The sequence below is a fragment of the Rhinoderma darwinii genome, chromosome 6 (assembly GCF_050947455.1).
Source record: "Rhinoderma darwinii isolate aRhiDar2 chromosome 6, aRhiDar2.hap1, whole genome shotgun sequence".
Classification (NCBI taxonomy): domain Eukaryota; kingdom Metazoa; phylum Chordata; class Amphibia; order Anura; family Rhinodermatidae; genus Rhinoderma; species Rhinoderma darwinii.
The window spans coordinates 60,031,027-60,046,561 of record NC_134692.1 but is presented as its reverse complement, the minus strand read 5'-3'; the positions used below and the strand labels follow the sequence as shown (position 1 = coordinate 60,046,561).

Sequence of the window (15,535 nt, the reverse complement as noted above, 5' to 3'; positions counted from 1 at the left end):
CACTATACCCATGATCCTTTGCTGTAGATGAGAAGGCAGCTTACAGTCTCGCCCCCCCCCCCTTACTCCCTCCACAGCATGGGTAGCTCTTTGCATACTGCCACGCCCCTCTATGTTCACAGGGTCCATATATGGACAGTGATGTCAAGGGCTTTCCTAAGGCCTCATAAACACGACAGTATTTCCATCTATCCCGAAATACTGTCCGTATATACGGTCCGTATTGCATCCGTATTCCATCCGTGTATATATACGGATCCGTACAAAAAGAGGGAGGTTGCAACTGATGGCATCAACATGTTGCCTAGCAATGCTTCCGTATATATGGCCGCTTTACGGATGCACATCCATAGCCATTCGTATTTACGGAAGCGCCCATAGACTTCTATGGGAGAGTCCTTGTCGTAATTACTGACAAGAATAGGACAGGTTCTATAATTTTTTCAGCACTGAACACCCATCTGTAAAAATACTGAAAGTTGTCCGTGGCCAATAGAAATGAATGGGTCCGTAATTACTGTCAGTAATTACTGATGAAAAATACTGTCGTGTGCATGGGGCCTAAGCGAGAGAAGGTGAGGCGGGTACACCGCGAGTGGAGGAGGGGGCGTGGATGCAGTGAGAGGAGGTGGTTAGGCAGTAGGACCAGAGGCGGAGCTCTGAGAAGTTACGGGAACATCCGCCCGGCACACTGCCTGCATAAGTAATAGATGACTCGCCGTGCCTTGGCTCAGCTGGGAGTGCTGGGAACGCCACAGGAAGTTAAAAATTCACAGACGGTGCAGTCACGTGACCGCATTACAGCAAGTATATTACAAGATTACTTGTAAGGGGCTGGTTAATGCAAAAAAACAAAAAATGATTCCTGGCCAACCCCTTTAAGCTCACAGAAGATGATGCATTTCAACAATTTTTTCTCTCTTGCAGGATCAGTCAATGATGTTTGGTAGTGATAGGAGCAGGTTTACAGAAGGAAAACGTGCCGTGGAGGACAAAAACCTTGGACCCTTAGTTAAGACTATCATGACGCGCTGCATTCAATGTACCCGCTGCATTCGGTAACCTTCAATTATTACACATTTACTGCTGCTCTACAATCAATTAGTTTTATTCCTCACGTAGCCAATTTCTTCATATTAAAGGGGTTGTCTCATAAAGACTACCCCTTTCTACATGCATCACAGAGGGGGCTCATTGTGCAGGGCATCACTCCATGAGCTTCTCAAGGGCCCCCAGCCTTTCCATGCATATAATGTACAGCCATTTATTTGAACAGCCACCGGGCAATGTTCTACTTAACCAGAAGCAGCTGACCGCCAGAGGTTAGGGAATTGGAATTCTCCCAATGCTTATCAAAGCAATTCAATTAAATGTATTATGGGTGTGTTTTGATAGTTATTTTTCTATAAAAACACTGTTTTATGTTTTACATGTTATACAGACAACGTTCTAAACCCAAAAAATGGAATTTCCTGTTTTTGTAACACTGGGATGTCTGTTTTAGTCACAATCTTGGGTGTGTTTGGGGGTCTAATCGTTTACATCGATCTCTAAAGCAGAACACAAGTAGTTTTTATATTGCTGTTTGAGTTCTTCATATGAATAGTATTTTTTTTTCTTCTCAGATTTGCCAGTGAAGTTGCTGGTGTTGATGACCTTGGAACTACAGGCAGAGGAAATGAAATGCAAGTTGGCACTTACATAGAGAAAATGTTTATGTCAGAGCTGTCAGGCAACGTCATAGATTTGTGCCCTGTCGGAGCATTGACCTCCAAACCTTATGCATTCACTGCTCGACCCTGGGAAACTAGGTACGTAGAGACCTGAAATTTGTTTATGGCTTGTTGGCTGCGATTCTCCGCGGTTATCAATGTTAAACTCATGTTAGACCACGGGCCTGTTTGTGTCCACCAATCAGACATTTATGGCATAGATATCTAGTGGAAAAACCCCTTTGTCCATGTAAGGGACTTCATTATTTATCTGGCTTTGCACACAGGAAAACTGAATCGATTGATGTCCTGGATGCTCTGGGTAGTAACATTGTGGTCAGCACAAGAGGTGGAGAGGTGATGAGGATTTTGCCTAAAATGCATGAAGATATCAATGAAGAATGGATTTCTGATAAAACCAGGTATGTGATTTTCCACTTACAGTTTAGTACTCGCTGCTATGCATATACTGAATTCAATAATTTTCCCAATTATTTTAAACCGATGACGTCATGAATAATTTTTCTATACACAGATTTGCTTATGATGGTCTGAAGCGTCAAAGACTGACTCAACCAATGATCAAGGATGACAAAGGTTATTTGGTTCAGGCTTCATGGGAAGATGTACTGACTAGGGCGGCGGGAGCGGTAAGGATTATGGATCTCTAAAATAATACATTCATTAGTATAGTGTAAAAAAACCGAAGTAATAGATTTTTTGAAGGGGTTGTCCCATTAGAAAAATCCCCATTTAGAGCATATTGACATAAGGGGAGGGTGGTCCCCTGCTTGTGATCACCCCCCCCCTTTATTATAGAGAGCAGAGTGCTATTGCAAAGAGCAGCCTCGGAATACTCAGCGTTACAATGCCTTATGTAATTTCCCGTTTGTCTGACTGGGTGCCATGTAAATGTATGGGGCTGGCAGATGAACATTTGGGACAAAAACATTTTTAAAAAAACCTTATTAAAATAATCCTTAAAAAAAACAAAACACAAAAATAAGAAAACACGCTAGGTACTGGAATTGGTTGCGTCGTTAATAGTTTACCTCCTTTCCCCTGCAGCGTTAGGGTCTCAGCTGCAATCGGCTTCTGACCCCCACGTCCTGACACGGTGAAGGAGCTCTCCAGATGGGACAACCTCCTCTAACAAGATGTTATATTTCTAACTTCTGAAGCACAGGACATTTTCTATGTATTCTGGAAGAAATCCTTTTACAATCTAACAATGAAATATCTTGTGTTGTAGTTGCAAAGTGTCCAGGGTAAAGATCTAGCCGCTATTGCTGGAGGGTTGGTGGATGCGGAGGCTCTAGTTGCCCTAAAAGATTTGCTGAACCACCTGAATGCAGATACCCTGTGTACTGAAGAAGTTTTCCCTAATTCTGGAGCTGGGTAAGATACCACATTTCTTGTCTAAATAAAAATGTATTTTTGTTTGTTTTTTTGAAGGTCCACCCTTTTTAAATGAGTTATCCGGTTGCAAGAACACGTCCTTGCTCCCCCCCTCCCCCCCCCCCGGTCTCTGTACAGCTGGCCTACTGTGATGGTGTTTCGTCAGATGTGACTGCCGCAGCTTGTGATTGCTCATCACAGGAAGCAAGCTGTACAGAGACCGGACGGAATACTAGGGACGCGTTGTCACGGGAAAGCAGGGGAGCGAGAAAGTATAGTCTTATCTATTTTATTCTATGAAAATAGTGTGGTGTTTTTTTGACTTGCAGATTTTTCGGCGGGTCGGCAGGTAATCGGCAATTGGCATTTGTTGCTGATTTTGACCATTCCACAGTAGAAATTGACATGCTGCGGATTTAAAATCTGCACTGCCAGTCAATTTCTTCACAATTTTTCTGCAGCATGTGGATCAGATTTGTTCAAATCCAGGGGAAGTATAGGATTTTTTTTTTTTCTTCTTCGGCCTTTTTCCGCAGCAAAAAATCCACACCAAAATAAGCACGATTTGGTGCAGAATTCCTGCAGCTTCTGGGTCGGATTTCCTGCAGAATTTAGACCCATGTGGACGTATACTAAACTTAGAAATGACTGAAAACCGGAACGTAAGCAGGAGATAAAGATAAACAAACAGGATGTAGAAATTCTGCAGAGGCCACAGTAGTGCTAACTTCTTGCTGACCTGAAGTGTCATTTTCTGACCATGGCCACTGGAGCTCACACAATAGGCTCAAAGCCCTTTTACACAGGCCGATGATCGGGCAAACAAGCGTTCATATAAAAACTCGTTCCCAATCGTCGCCCTGTGTAAACTGGGCAACAATCAGCCGATGAACGAGCAAACGCTCCTTCATTGGCTGATCTGCTAGTTTATGCGGCTAATAAAATGGGTGCTAGTCCGCAGCACATCTCCTTGTGTGAACAGGGAGAAATGCTGTCACCATGATGGAAATGTATGGGGAATAACTGATCACTGTGAAAGAAGCAAACGAGCGCCGATCAACAAGCTGTCTCGTCGATCGGTGCTCGTTTTCACGGGCCATATTGACCCGTGTAAAAGGACCTTTGGACTTCCAGCTTGTACTGGGTCAGTATTATAATATGAATAGTTTTGTTATTGTTTTTTGTGGTGTTTTTTTTCTTACATTTTTTATAGGAAAGCACTGCAGACTACACATTCCTATACAGTGAAAAATAGGTATGCTAACACGTACAAGCCCGGCGGATGCCAAGAGGACCCTCTTTTGGCATCCATTGGGTAAATGGTAGCATATGGACAAATTTGGCGTATGTGCCAGGAGTTTTCTGGTGCATACAACAAACATAGTGCAAAAACAATATGTGAACAGAGCCTAAGTGTGTGTTCAGAAAATATATGCAGACGAATTTACTATTTAAATCCAGATTTTGCTATAGAAATCACACAATACAGTGCAATGAGTGAAATCTGTGACATATAAAAAAAAAAAAAAAAAAAAAGGTCCGCAAAAGGTCCACTTTTTTAAATTCCACAAAATAGTATTTTTGATAGGAGACCATTTACCCACAGGAGTACTTTCCAGGACCATTGTAGATCACGTTGGTAGACCTCAAGCTACATGTCTTATTAACATCACATATACTTGCTGCAGGATCTGATGTCTGAGTTGGTGTTGGTTCGTTATCACAGTGTAAATTGTTTTTTTCCCCTATTGTTTAGCTCTGATCTGCGATCAAATTACCTGCTGAATTCAAGGATTGCTGGTGTAGAAGAGGCTGACGTTTTACTGCTTGTTGGTACCAATCCACGATATGAAGCGCCACTATTTAACGCAAGAATTCGCAAGAGGTTTGTTTCTTTCTAAGGCCTCATGCACACGACCGTGTTTTTGCGTCCGCAATTCCCCCGAAAATCCACGGGAGAATTGCGGCCCCATTCTTTTCTATGGGGCCGTGCACACGACCGTAGTTTTTGCGGTCCGTGCACGGCCCGGGAGCCCGGACCGCAGAAAGTACGGCCATGTCTTATTACGGTCCGGAGTTGCGGTCCGGGCTCATTGAAAACAATGGCCGCGGCCATGTGCATGTGCGGGCGGCTTGCGGCTGACAGTCCGCTGACAGTCCGCAGCCGGCCGACCCGAAAATCACGGCCGTGCACACGGCTACGGTCGGGCTACGGTCGTGTGCATGAGGCCTAACAGTTGAAACCTGATTATTAAATGTTATGTCAAGTCTTCATGCACACAGCTGAGGCATACGAGAGTGCAGGAAGAGCCCACGCACTTTTAGATGGACATCCTATTAGAACTCTGTACACATTGGAGGTTATGTAGGCGTAATACGGCAGTGTGCATGAGCTCCAAGCCCTTCTCTGACCCTATCAGCTGCCACTCCACTGAGCTGCCTATTGAGGTAGATCCAGGTCAATGGCATCCGATATGTCAGCGCCCAAATAACCCCTCAAAGTCAAAAATATATTATTTGAATTGCAGAAATTCTCAAAAATGAACCGTTCTTGTGTGTCTCTTTTTAAGCTGGCTTCAGAATGACCTCCAAGTAGCCGTAGTAGGAAGTCCTGTGGATCTGACCTACACTTATGATCATTTGGGTGATTCCCCTCAGATAATCAAGGATATTGCCACAGGAAAACATCCATTTAGTAAGGTATGTATTAACTAATCCACGTTGTATGTCCTGCAATGGGAAATGGGTAAGGAAAGTGTTTTAACCCCTTAATGACCGGGCCTGAAAAGACCTTAATGACCAGCTCAATTTTTCTGTTTTTGCCTCTGCGTTTCAGCAGCCATAACTTTTTTTATTTTTTCACTGACATGGCTGTATGAGGCCTTGTTTTATGCGAGAGAAATAGTATATATTTTTTTCCCACAGTTTGGGAAAAACTATTTTTTTACGGTGTGAATATAGGAAAAAGCGATTCTCGGAATAGTTTTTTTTGTTTCTTTTTTTTATCCCGTTCACGTTTCACGCTAAATAACCCATTAGATTAATTCTTCAGGTTATTACGGTCGTGTAGATACCGAATATGCGTAGGTTTTTTGTTTTTATTTCGTGTAGGGGCAATAAAATGTATTTAATGCAAAATAAAGACTCTTTTTGGGACTTTTTTTATTTATTTATTTGTTTTGTTACTTTGTTTTTTTTTTTAAATCCCATCAAGGGATAACTTTATTTGTAACTTCATTTTTTACTTGTAATATATTAGCATACTCCTGTACGCTAATACATTACACTGTGTCACTATGACACAGGCTGCTGATCGGGCAGCACATAGTGTGCCCGAACAGCAGGCACATGGAACAGACAGCCCTGGGGTCCTTTGTAGGTCCCGAGGGCTGACTGCAGAGGGATTCCCCATTGTTTGATCGCATCACTGGAATCCCAGTGATGCGATCAAAGAGGGGAATTCCCTTTGATCTTGCCGCGGTCACGGACCACGGTAATCAAAGGGTTAAACAGCTGGGGTTCGAATGTTTGCCGACCCCAGCTGTGTTCAGGAGGCTGCTCTAAAATCAGTTGTTAGTAACAGCTCCTGCTTAGACGAGCGCTCATCAGCCTAATCTACAGCGACGCCAAAAGACGTCTCTGTAGATTAAGCACCCGCACCGCCTGACGTCAACAGACAGTGGGCGGTCGGGGAGGTGTTAAGTATGTTTTTGTCTTTGTTATGCATTTTCAGTTGTTGTCCTGACAAACTTACTAAAATATAACCACTATTATACTTCCCACTTTAGATCGTAGAACATTTATAATTCATAATTTTACATTACAGCAATAAGATCTGGGGGCCAGTGATTTCCTAAAGTGGCATTGTAGCCGTATTTCTTTAGTACATACCATTGTTCTGAATATATTAAAGCACAATTCCGGCAGTATATAATTACAGTGTAACTTGTTCCCAAGATGGCTCACGGCTGAAGAAGTGGCGCTGATTCAGTATCAATCGTTCTACGCAATGAAGTTATGCCAGCAGCAGTGTAATTGCATTGATTGATGTGCCCCATCGTCCTTGGCTATCTCTGACTTTTTATTTTTTCCTGCAGTTTAGATCTGTGTTTTGTCTATTGAGTTTTTTTTGTGTTTTTGTGTTAGGATGATTTAAAAAAAAAAATGAAATAATAATTCATATGGTGTGCAGCTGTTGTGACTTCGTAAGGTTTTCACATAAAATAACACTTGTGCCTCATCAATTACTCTGAATCACAAGACACCTCTGCAAAGGGATAATTTTATGTTCTGTTTATTTGTAGGTTCTTAAACAGGCCAAAAAGCCCATGATTGTGGTAGGCAGCAGTGCCTTGCAACGCAAAGACGGGGCAGCCATCCATGCTGCTGTATCTATTCTTGCACAAAATGCCAGGAGCAGCAGTGGGGTCCCTGAGAATTGGAAAGTGCTGAATATTCTGCACAGGTAAACTTTCAGAATATCAGATGCAGTTTCAATTAAGAGCTACTAATGTGAATGTGGCGTTCGGTTTGCAGAAATACCAGTTGTTTGTTTCCCTATGGGAAAGTTGCAAGCGATCTTGTAAAAAAATAAAATAAAAATAGCACAAAAGAAAAGTTTGGTTTTGATCTGGCCAGGGACAATATCTGTGTCTTGGTACTTGAGAGGTGAAGAGAAGATAATACTTTTAATTTATTGGGGTCTAATCTAGGGGGACCTGAACGCTTGTCTGTCCAGCTCTGCAGAATTTGTTGGTGTTGAATAATTTTCAATGCATCATCTGTGTACTATTCTATTATTCTTTCAATGTCTTAACAGAGTTGCCAGTCAAGTTGCTGCCCTAGATCTGGGGTATAAACCAGGGGTGGATGCCATACGTAAAAACCCTCCAAAAGTTCTCTTCCTTCTAGGCGCAGATGCTGGATGCATCACTCGTCAGGACTTGCTGAAAGACAGCTTTATTATCTACCAGGGTAAGTCACTTAGCCTCGTAATAGGGAAGCCGTTAAGAAGTGGCAGTGCTATTGCTACAATTCACTATCCCTCCTTTGGCAGCTTTATTTTTTCTTTCCCTTTCCTCTTCAATGTTTAAATGCATATTTTGTTTCTTTCCATGCATCCTTCGTAAGCAGGTTCTTTCTGGCGGGATGTAACCGCTGTGCCATCTCCTCTGACCAATCATTTTCACACACGGTCAGAGAGATTGCAACTGCATCCTCCTCGTCCCTGTCTAGTATTTACTGTTTTCCTCGGATGATCAGGGGTAGGCAACCATTTTTGTATGTTGTGCTGATTTAAAAAAAAAATAGATGTGTGCCAGGCAAAACACTGATACCACGTACGTGACCTAAACCAATTAATCAGTTAATTAAACATACATTTCAGTGTGACCCTTGGCCCTGACATTGTTTGCAAAGATGATCCATCTGGGGTACATACGAGGCTACTGAATACCAGCTAGAGGGAACTGCACACTGGAGACACCACGGGTTCTAAATACCAGCTCGGGGACACTGCACACAGGAGAGAAAGCAACTACTGAACACCAGCATTGGCGGTGCACATAGGAGAGACTGCTGCTACTGAACACCAGCATTGGGGGGGGGGGGGGTGCACATAGGAGAGACTGCTGCTGCTACTGAACACCAGATTTGGGGGTGCGCATAGGAGAGCCCACGGCTATCCTCTCTTTTGTATCCACTCTTGTGTTTTGGCTAAAAAATAACCTGCATGCGTGACTTCAGCCTAATGCTAATAGGTATTACGAGGTTTCATAAATTCACATGTACCACTGACTTATGCAAAAAAAAGATATGAAGGATTTAAATGAAAGGTGATGTTCTTTTCCTTTCCTTGATATGGTTAACCCCTTCAGGACCAAGCTCATTTTGGCCTTCAGGACCAGACCCATTTTTTCAAATCTGACATATTTCACTTTATGTGGTAATAACTCCGGAACGCTTTTACCTATCAAAGTGATTCTGAGATTGTTTTCTCGTGACACATTGGACTTTATGATAGTGGAAAAATGTGGTCGATAAATTCAATATTTACCAGTGAAAAACACCAAAATTTGGTGAAAAATTGCAAAAATTTGCATTTTTCTAAATGTAAATGTATCTGCTTGTAAGACAGGCAGTTATACCACACAAAATTGTTGCTAATTAACATCCCCCATATGTCTACTTTAGATTGGCATCGTTTTTTGAACATCCTTTTATTGTTCTATGACATCACAAGGCTTAGAACTTTAGCAGCAATTTCTCACATTTTCAAGAAAATTTCAAAAGGCTATTTTTACAGGGGCCAGTTCAGTTGTGAAGCGGCTTTTAGGGCCTTATATATTAGAAACCGCCAAAAAGTCACCCCATTTTAAAATCTTCACCCCTCAAAGTATTCAAAACAGCATTTAGAAAGTTTCTTAACCCTTTAAACGTTTCACAGGAATTAAAGCAACGTAGAGGTGAAATTTTCAAATTTCATTTTTTTTTGCAGAAATTCATTTTTATTCTATTTTTTTTGTAACACAGAAGTTTTTACCAGAGAAACGCAACTCAATATTTATTGCCCAGATTCTGCAGTTTTTAGAAATATCCCACATGTGGCCCTAGTGTGGTAATGGACTGAAGCACCGGCCTCAGAAGCAAAGGAGCACCCAATGGATTTTGGGCCTCCTTTTTATTAGAAAATATTTTAGGCTCCATGTCAGGTTTCAAGGGCTCTTTCGGTGCCAAAACAGTGGAAATCCACCAAAAGTGACCCCATTTTGGAAACTACACCCCTTGAGGAAATTATCTAGGGGTATAGTGAGCATTTTGACCCCGCAGGTTTTTTGCAGAAATTATTGGAAGTAGGCCGTGAAAATAAAAATCGTCATTCTTTCAAAGATTATGTAGGTTTAGCTAATTTTTTCTAATTTCCACGAGGACTAAAGGAGAAAAAGCACCACAACATTTGTAAAGCAATTTCTCCCGAGTAAAACAATACCTCACATGTGGTAATAAACGGATGTTTGGACACACGGCGGAGCTTAGAAGGGAAAGAGCGCCATTTGGCTTTTGGAGCTCAAATTTAGCAGGAATGGTTTGCGGCGGCCATGTCGCATTTGCAAAGCCCCTGAGGGACCAAAACAGTGAAAACACCAAAAAAGTGACTCCATTGAGAAAACTACACCCCTTGAGGAATCCATCTAGGGGTGTAGTGAGCATTTTGCCCCCACAGGTGTTTCATAGATTTTATTAGAATTGGGCAGTGAAAATAAAAAAAATCCTTTTTCTTCAATAAGACGTAGCTTTAGCTCCAAATTTTTAATTTTCTCAACAAATAAAGGAAAAAAAGAACCCCAACGCTTGTAAAGCAACTTCTCTGGAGTACGGCAATACCCCACACGTGGTCGTAAAATGCTGTTTGGGCACACGGCAGGGCTCAGAAGGGAAGGAGCGCCATTTGCTTTTGGTGTACAGATTTTGCTGCATTTGGTTTCTGGTCGCTATGTTGCATTTGCAAAGTCCATGTGGGACCAAAACAGTGGATCCCCCCCAGAAGTGACCCCATTTTGGAAACAACACCCTCAAGGTATTCACCTAGGGGTGTAGTGAGCATGTTAACCCCACAGGTGTTTTGCAGAAATTCGTGTGCACACGATGTGGGAGAATGAAAATGGGAATTTTTCCTTAGATACGCCAATATGTGGTGCCCAGCTTGTGCCACCATAACAAGACAGCTCTCAATTATTATGCGGTGTTTCCCTGTTTTAGAATCACCCTACATGTGGCCCTAATCTTTTGCCTGGACATTCGACAGGGCTCAGGAGTGAAAGAGTACCATGTAAAATTGAGGCCTAATTTGGCGACTTATAAAGTATTGGTTCACAATTGCAGAGGCTTTGATGTGAAATAATAAAAGAAACCCCTGAGAAGTGACCCCATTTTGGAAACTGCACCCCTCAAGGCATTTATTAAGAGGTGTAGTGAGCATTTTCACCCCACGTATCTTTTCCATAAATGATTGCGCTGCGGAAGGTACAAATTAAATAGTTTCCCTAGATATGCCAATTCAGTGTCAAATGTCATGCCCAGCTTGTGCCACTTTTTTTTTTATATACACCGTTCACCGTACGTTATAAACTACATGTTACCTTTATTCTGCGGGTCAGTACGATTCCGGCGATACCAAATTTATAGAACTTTTTTATAACTTTTTGCACAATAAAATTACTTTTGGAAAGAGAATGTATTTTTTCTGTCGCCAAGTTGTGAGAGCCATAACTTTTACATTTTCTCATCGATGGAGCTGTGTGAGGGCTTGTTTTTTTTTGCGAGACGAGGTATAGATTTTATCGGTACCATTTTTGGATACATGCGACTTTTTGATCACTTTTTATTTCAATTTTTGGAAGACAGTGACCAAAAAAACAGTAATTATGGCAGTGTTTTTGAGTTTTTTTTTTACGGCGTTCACTGCGCTGGATAAATAACATAATAATTTTATAGTTCAGGTCGTTACGGTCGCTGCGATACCAAATATGTATGGCTTTATTATTTTTTTCAATAATAAATGACTTATAAGGGAAAAAGGGCGATTGTGTTTTGTGTTATTATTTGAAACTTTTATTGTATGTTTTCCAACTTTTATTTTTACTTTTTTTACACTTTTTTTTACACTTTTCTTTAGTCCCACTAGGGGACTTGAATGTCCAACTATTTGTTTGATGTTCTAATACATTGCACTACCTATGTAGTGCAATGTATTGGAACTGTCAGTTGTTCACTGACAGCAAGCCGATCAGGCTCCGCCTCTGGGCGGGGCCTAATCAGCTTACGTAATGGCAGACAGGAGTCCATTGTTAGGGCTCCTGTTGCCATGGTAGCAGTCGCCAGCCTTGCCATCGCATGGCAAGGCTGCCGATTTTCTACAAACCTCTAGGATGCAGCGATCACAATGGATCGCTGCATCGAAGGGGTTAATGCCAGGAATCGGAGCTAGCTCCGGTTCCTGGCGATAGATCGGGGTGTCCGCTGTAACATACAGCGGACACCCACTGCTGATGACGCCGGCTCAGCTTCTGAGCCGGAAGCTGAGCCGGCGCCATCTTGCCGATGTTACCGGAAGCCTCCTGGGCCCCGCCGACGACGGGGCATAAGAGGATTCCGTTACAGGCTGATCGGGAGGTAAGCATTAGCCCTCCGATCGCCTTTGCAGCCACCGGCAACCCAGCGATCACGTTGCTGGGGTGCCGGTGGCTATAAACTCCTCACATGCTGCGATCTCTATTGAACGCAGCATGTGAGGGGTTAATCGGTCCGATCGGAGGCTAGCTCCGGTCCTGGCCGATACCTTAGGGTGCCAGCTGTAACATACAGCTGTCACCCGGTGGTGATGTCGCTGGCTCAGCTCCTGAGCCAGCTTCATCTCCATGACGTATATTTACGTGAAAATGCGGTAAGCCACCGATTTTAATGACGTATATATACGTGATCCGGCGGGAAGGGGTTAAAGGCTATGGAAACCTTCGTGTCTGGAAAAACTATATTCACTTAACTAAGCCCCTGTAGTAAAAAATGATGCACTTATCTGTTTGTTTGCATCGATCTCTCCTTCTTATGCTTTCAGCAACCCTCATAAGTGGTTTGCAAGCTTTCCTCCATTCGAACTTCTTCTTTAGGGGGTGTTCCCTAGCACTGGTCACATGTTCTCTTCTCTGCCTGTTTGGATTATTCATGCACGAGCGCAGCTCCCCCTCTGAGGTTGTTTTGAATAACCAGACCCACGCACTGCCCCCTGTAGATAGCGCCATTGAGACTCTCTGTAGAAGTAGGGATGCATCGAAACTTCGATACTGTTTTGATACTGTTCACCCTCAAATGGTTCAATACCGTTATTTCATGTATTTCGATACTAAGCTGTGCGCCCTCACAGCTAAGTATAGTAACACATGAATGTATGAGAGCGGGCCTACGGCTGTGTAATACAGCCATTGCCCTGATCCTGAGTCCTGACAAGTGCGCGACGTCAGGATGATGCGACGTGGCCAGCGCTGCATTAATGAGCAGCGGCACTGAAGACAGAACATGGCGGGCGCACTGCAAAACACCCCTATGTTCTGTCTCCAGTGCCTGCGCTCATTAGTGCAGCGCCGGCCGCATCACCTCATGCTGACCCCGCGTGCACTTAATGTCAGGAGCGGGGCAATGACTGTATTACACAGCCGCAGTCCCGCTCTATAACGGCGGAGATCAGAGAAACCTCTCATATCCACCGCTATTCCCCTGAATGCTGCGATCACATCTGACTGCAGCATTCAGGGGAAAGTGAGGAGGGGGGATGCCCCTGGATCGCGTCACAGGGAATTCCTGTGACGCGATCGAGGGCCATGCCATATATGGCCAGACAGCCCAGAGTCCTTTGAAGGACTCCAGGGCTGTCTGCCCATATTTCCTGTGAGGGCATACTTGGGTATGTCCTAACAACTGCCTGTGTACTATACGTACAAAGGCTAATGTACTGGCATATATCTGATATATGCCAGTACATTATGTTTTTACTTTATTTTTTAACTTTTAAAGTAATATTAAATTTAAAAAAAACACATACACGTTTTTTTTTATTTTTACAATAAACATTAAAATAATTGTTCACTGAGTATTGAGATATCTAATTTGTTTTCCCTAGTATTAGATTTCGCTGGTTTGTGTCATTAGGGATATATACTTGGAAGTAACGATGCCTCTATATTTTATTGTAAGATGCACCCTGCCTCTGTTAGATACACAGTGCAGGCTGCCGTAATGTCATTGCTTAATTCAAGTGCAGATGCAGTAACATTGCCACTATAAACTCTGTGACTAGCTGGAAACACAAGGCTTATGTATAACTAAGCTCATTGTTTGCTTCAACCGGTTATTACTGCTGATTTTTCTTTTTTTATATTTATAAATATTTATTTTGATATTTTATAGTTTTTGTTCCTCCAAATAATGCAGCAGTAATCCGGATGTGAGTTTAAATACCCCCTGGGGTTATCACCCCGTTGGTATGATAATTTAGCCTGGTAGATGCCGTTAGAACAAGTTCTCTGTCTGCTACATCTCAGTATTATTGTACTCGGGCTAAACCGCTGATAACCCCAGGGGGTATTTAAGCTCACATCCGGATTACTGCTGCATTATTTGGAGGAACAAAAACTATAAAATATCAAAATAAATATTTATAAATCTAAAAAAAGAAAAATCGAAAACACCAAGCATCAACAAATCAGCAGTAATAACCGGTTGAAGCAAACAATGAGCTTAGTTATACATAAGCCTTGTGTTTCCAGCTAGTCACAGAGTTTATAGTGGCAATGTTACTGCATCTGCACTTGAATTAAGCAATGACATTACGGCAGCCTGCACTGTGTATCTAACAGAGGCAGGGTGCATCTTACAATAAAATATAGAGGCATCGTTACTTCCAAGTATATATCCCTAATGACACTAACCAGCGAAACATTAAAATAAGTCTCAATACATAAAATATACATATTTTCTGTATTTGCGCGGCCGTAATAACCTGCACAACAATTTTTTTGCGTCATTTATGGTGTGTACACTGTAAAAAAAATCAAAAAAACATTTCACTTAATGTGAGGCACGAGGTGCGATGAATTTAACCTCCATGTGCTTCACATTAATAGTAATTAACCCCATCATGTACCTTACACATTAACCCATTATGACTGAGAAACATAATGGGGTTAATTACTATTAATGTGAGGCACATGGAGGTTAAATTCATCATCACACCACGTGCCTCACATCAGAAAATGGAAGAACTGTTTTTAAAAATGTTTATTACTGTTGGCAAAGTATCGTTTTAATATCGAAATCGCAATACTACACAAAGTATCGCTATCGAAGTCCAAATTCTGGTATCGTAACATCCCTATGTAGGAGTGGAATCTCCAGCCAGAGCGCCGTCGACGCTCTGGCCGGGGATTCCTCTCCGGGAGTAGCCCCTAATGTCACTGTTCATATAAGGACAGTGATGTCAGGGGCATACCCTAGAGTAGGAATCCCGGGGCAGTGCGCTAATAGAGGCTCTGCCACGGGACTCCGGTCCAGGGAAAGTTCTGACATCACTGTCCATATATGGACAGTGACGTCAGGAGCAAGCTGGGTTCCCCGAGCCTATTGGCAAATACGGGCCAGGGTGAGGAGGGAAAGAGGACTGCCTACAGAAAAAGACAGTGGATGGGGCAGGGAAGACTTGCACTGTGTCTGGCCAGTGCTAGAAGTAAAGAGCACTTGCCGGGCGCAGCAGATCAAGAGAGGTTGAAATTAGGGACGGGTTCTACTACGCATGCCCAGCTATCTGCAACAGGGAAGGAACGTTGGGCATGCACATTAGTCTTCAGGAAGCAGAAGAAAGTTGTGCTTAGTACGTA

General features: G+C 42.7%; 1 protein-coding gene across 2 annotated transcripts in view; it reads left to right on the top strand.

The window, feature by feature from the left end:
• The window catches only part of NDUFS1 (NADH:ubiquinone oxidoreductase core subunit S1), a 31,274-nt gene that overhangs the window by 11,384 nt on the left and 4,355 nt on the right, over nucleotides 1-15,535 (top strand). For both annotated transcript variants that reach the window (XM_075829845.1, XM_075829844.1), the window contains exons 7-15: nucleotides 928-1,058; nucleotides 1,626-1,811; nucleotides 2,000-2,134; nucleotides 2,248-2,362; nucleotides 2,965-3,110; nucleotides 4,867-4,995; nucleotides 5,681-5,810; nucleotides 7,415-7,575; nucleotides 7,930-8,084. In XM_075829845.1, coding sequence (XP_075685960.1) covers nucleotides 928-1,058; nucleotides 1,626-1,811; nucleotides 2,000-2,134; nucleotides 2,248-2,362; nucleotides 2,965-3,110; nucleotides 4,867-4,995; nucleotides 5,681-5,810; nucleotides 7,415-7,575; nucleotides 7,930-8,084 — 1,288 coding nt within the window. The remainder of the gene's footprint in view (nucleotides 1-927; nucleotides 1,059-1,625; nucleotides 1,812-1,999; nucleotides 2,135-2,247; nucleotides 2,363-2,964; nucleotides 3,111-4,866; nucleotides 4,996-5,680; nucleotides 5,811-7,414; nucleotides 7,576-7,929; nucleotides 8,085-15,535) is intronic.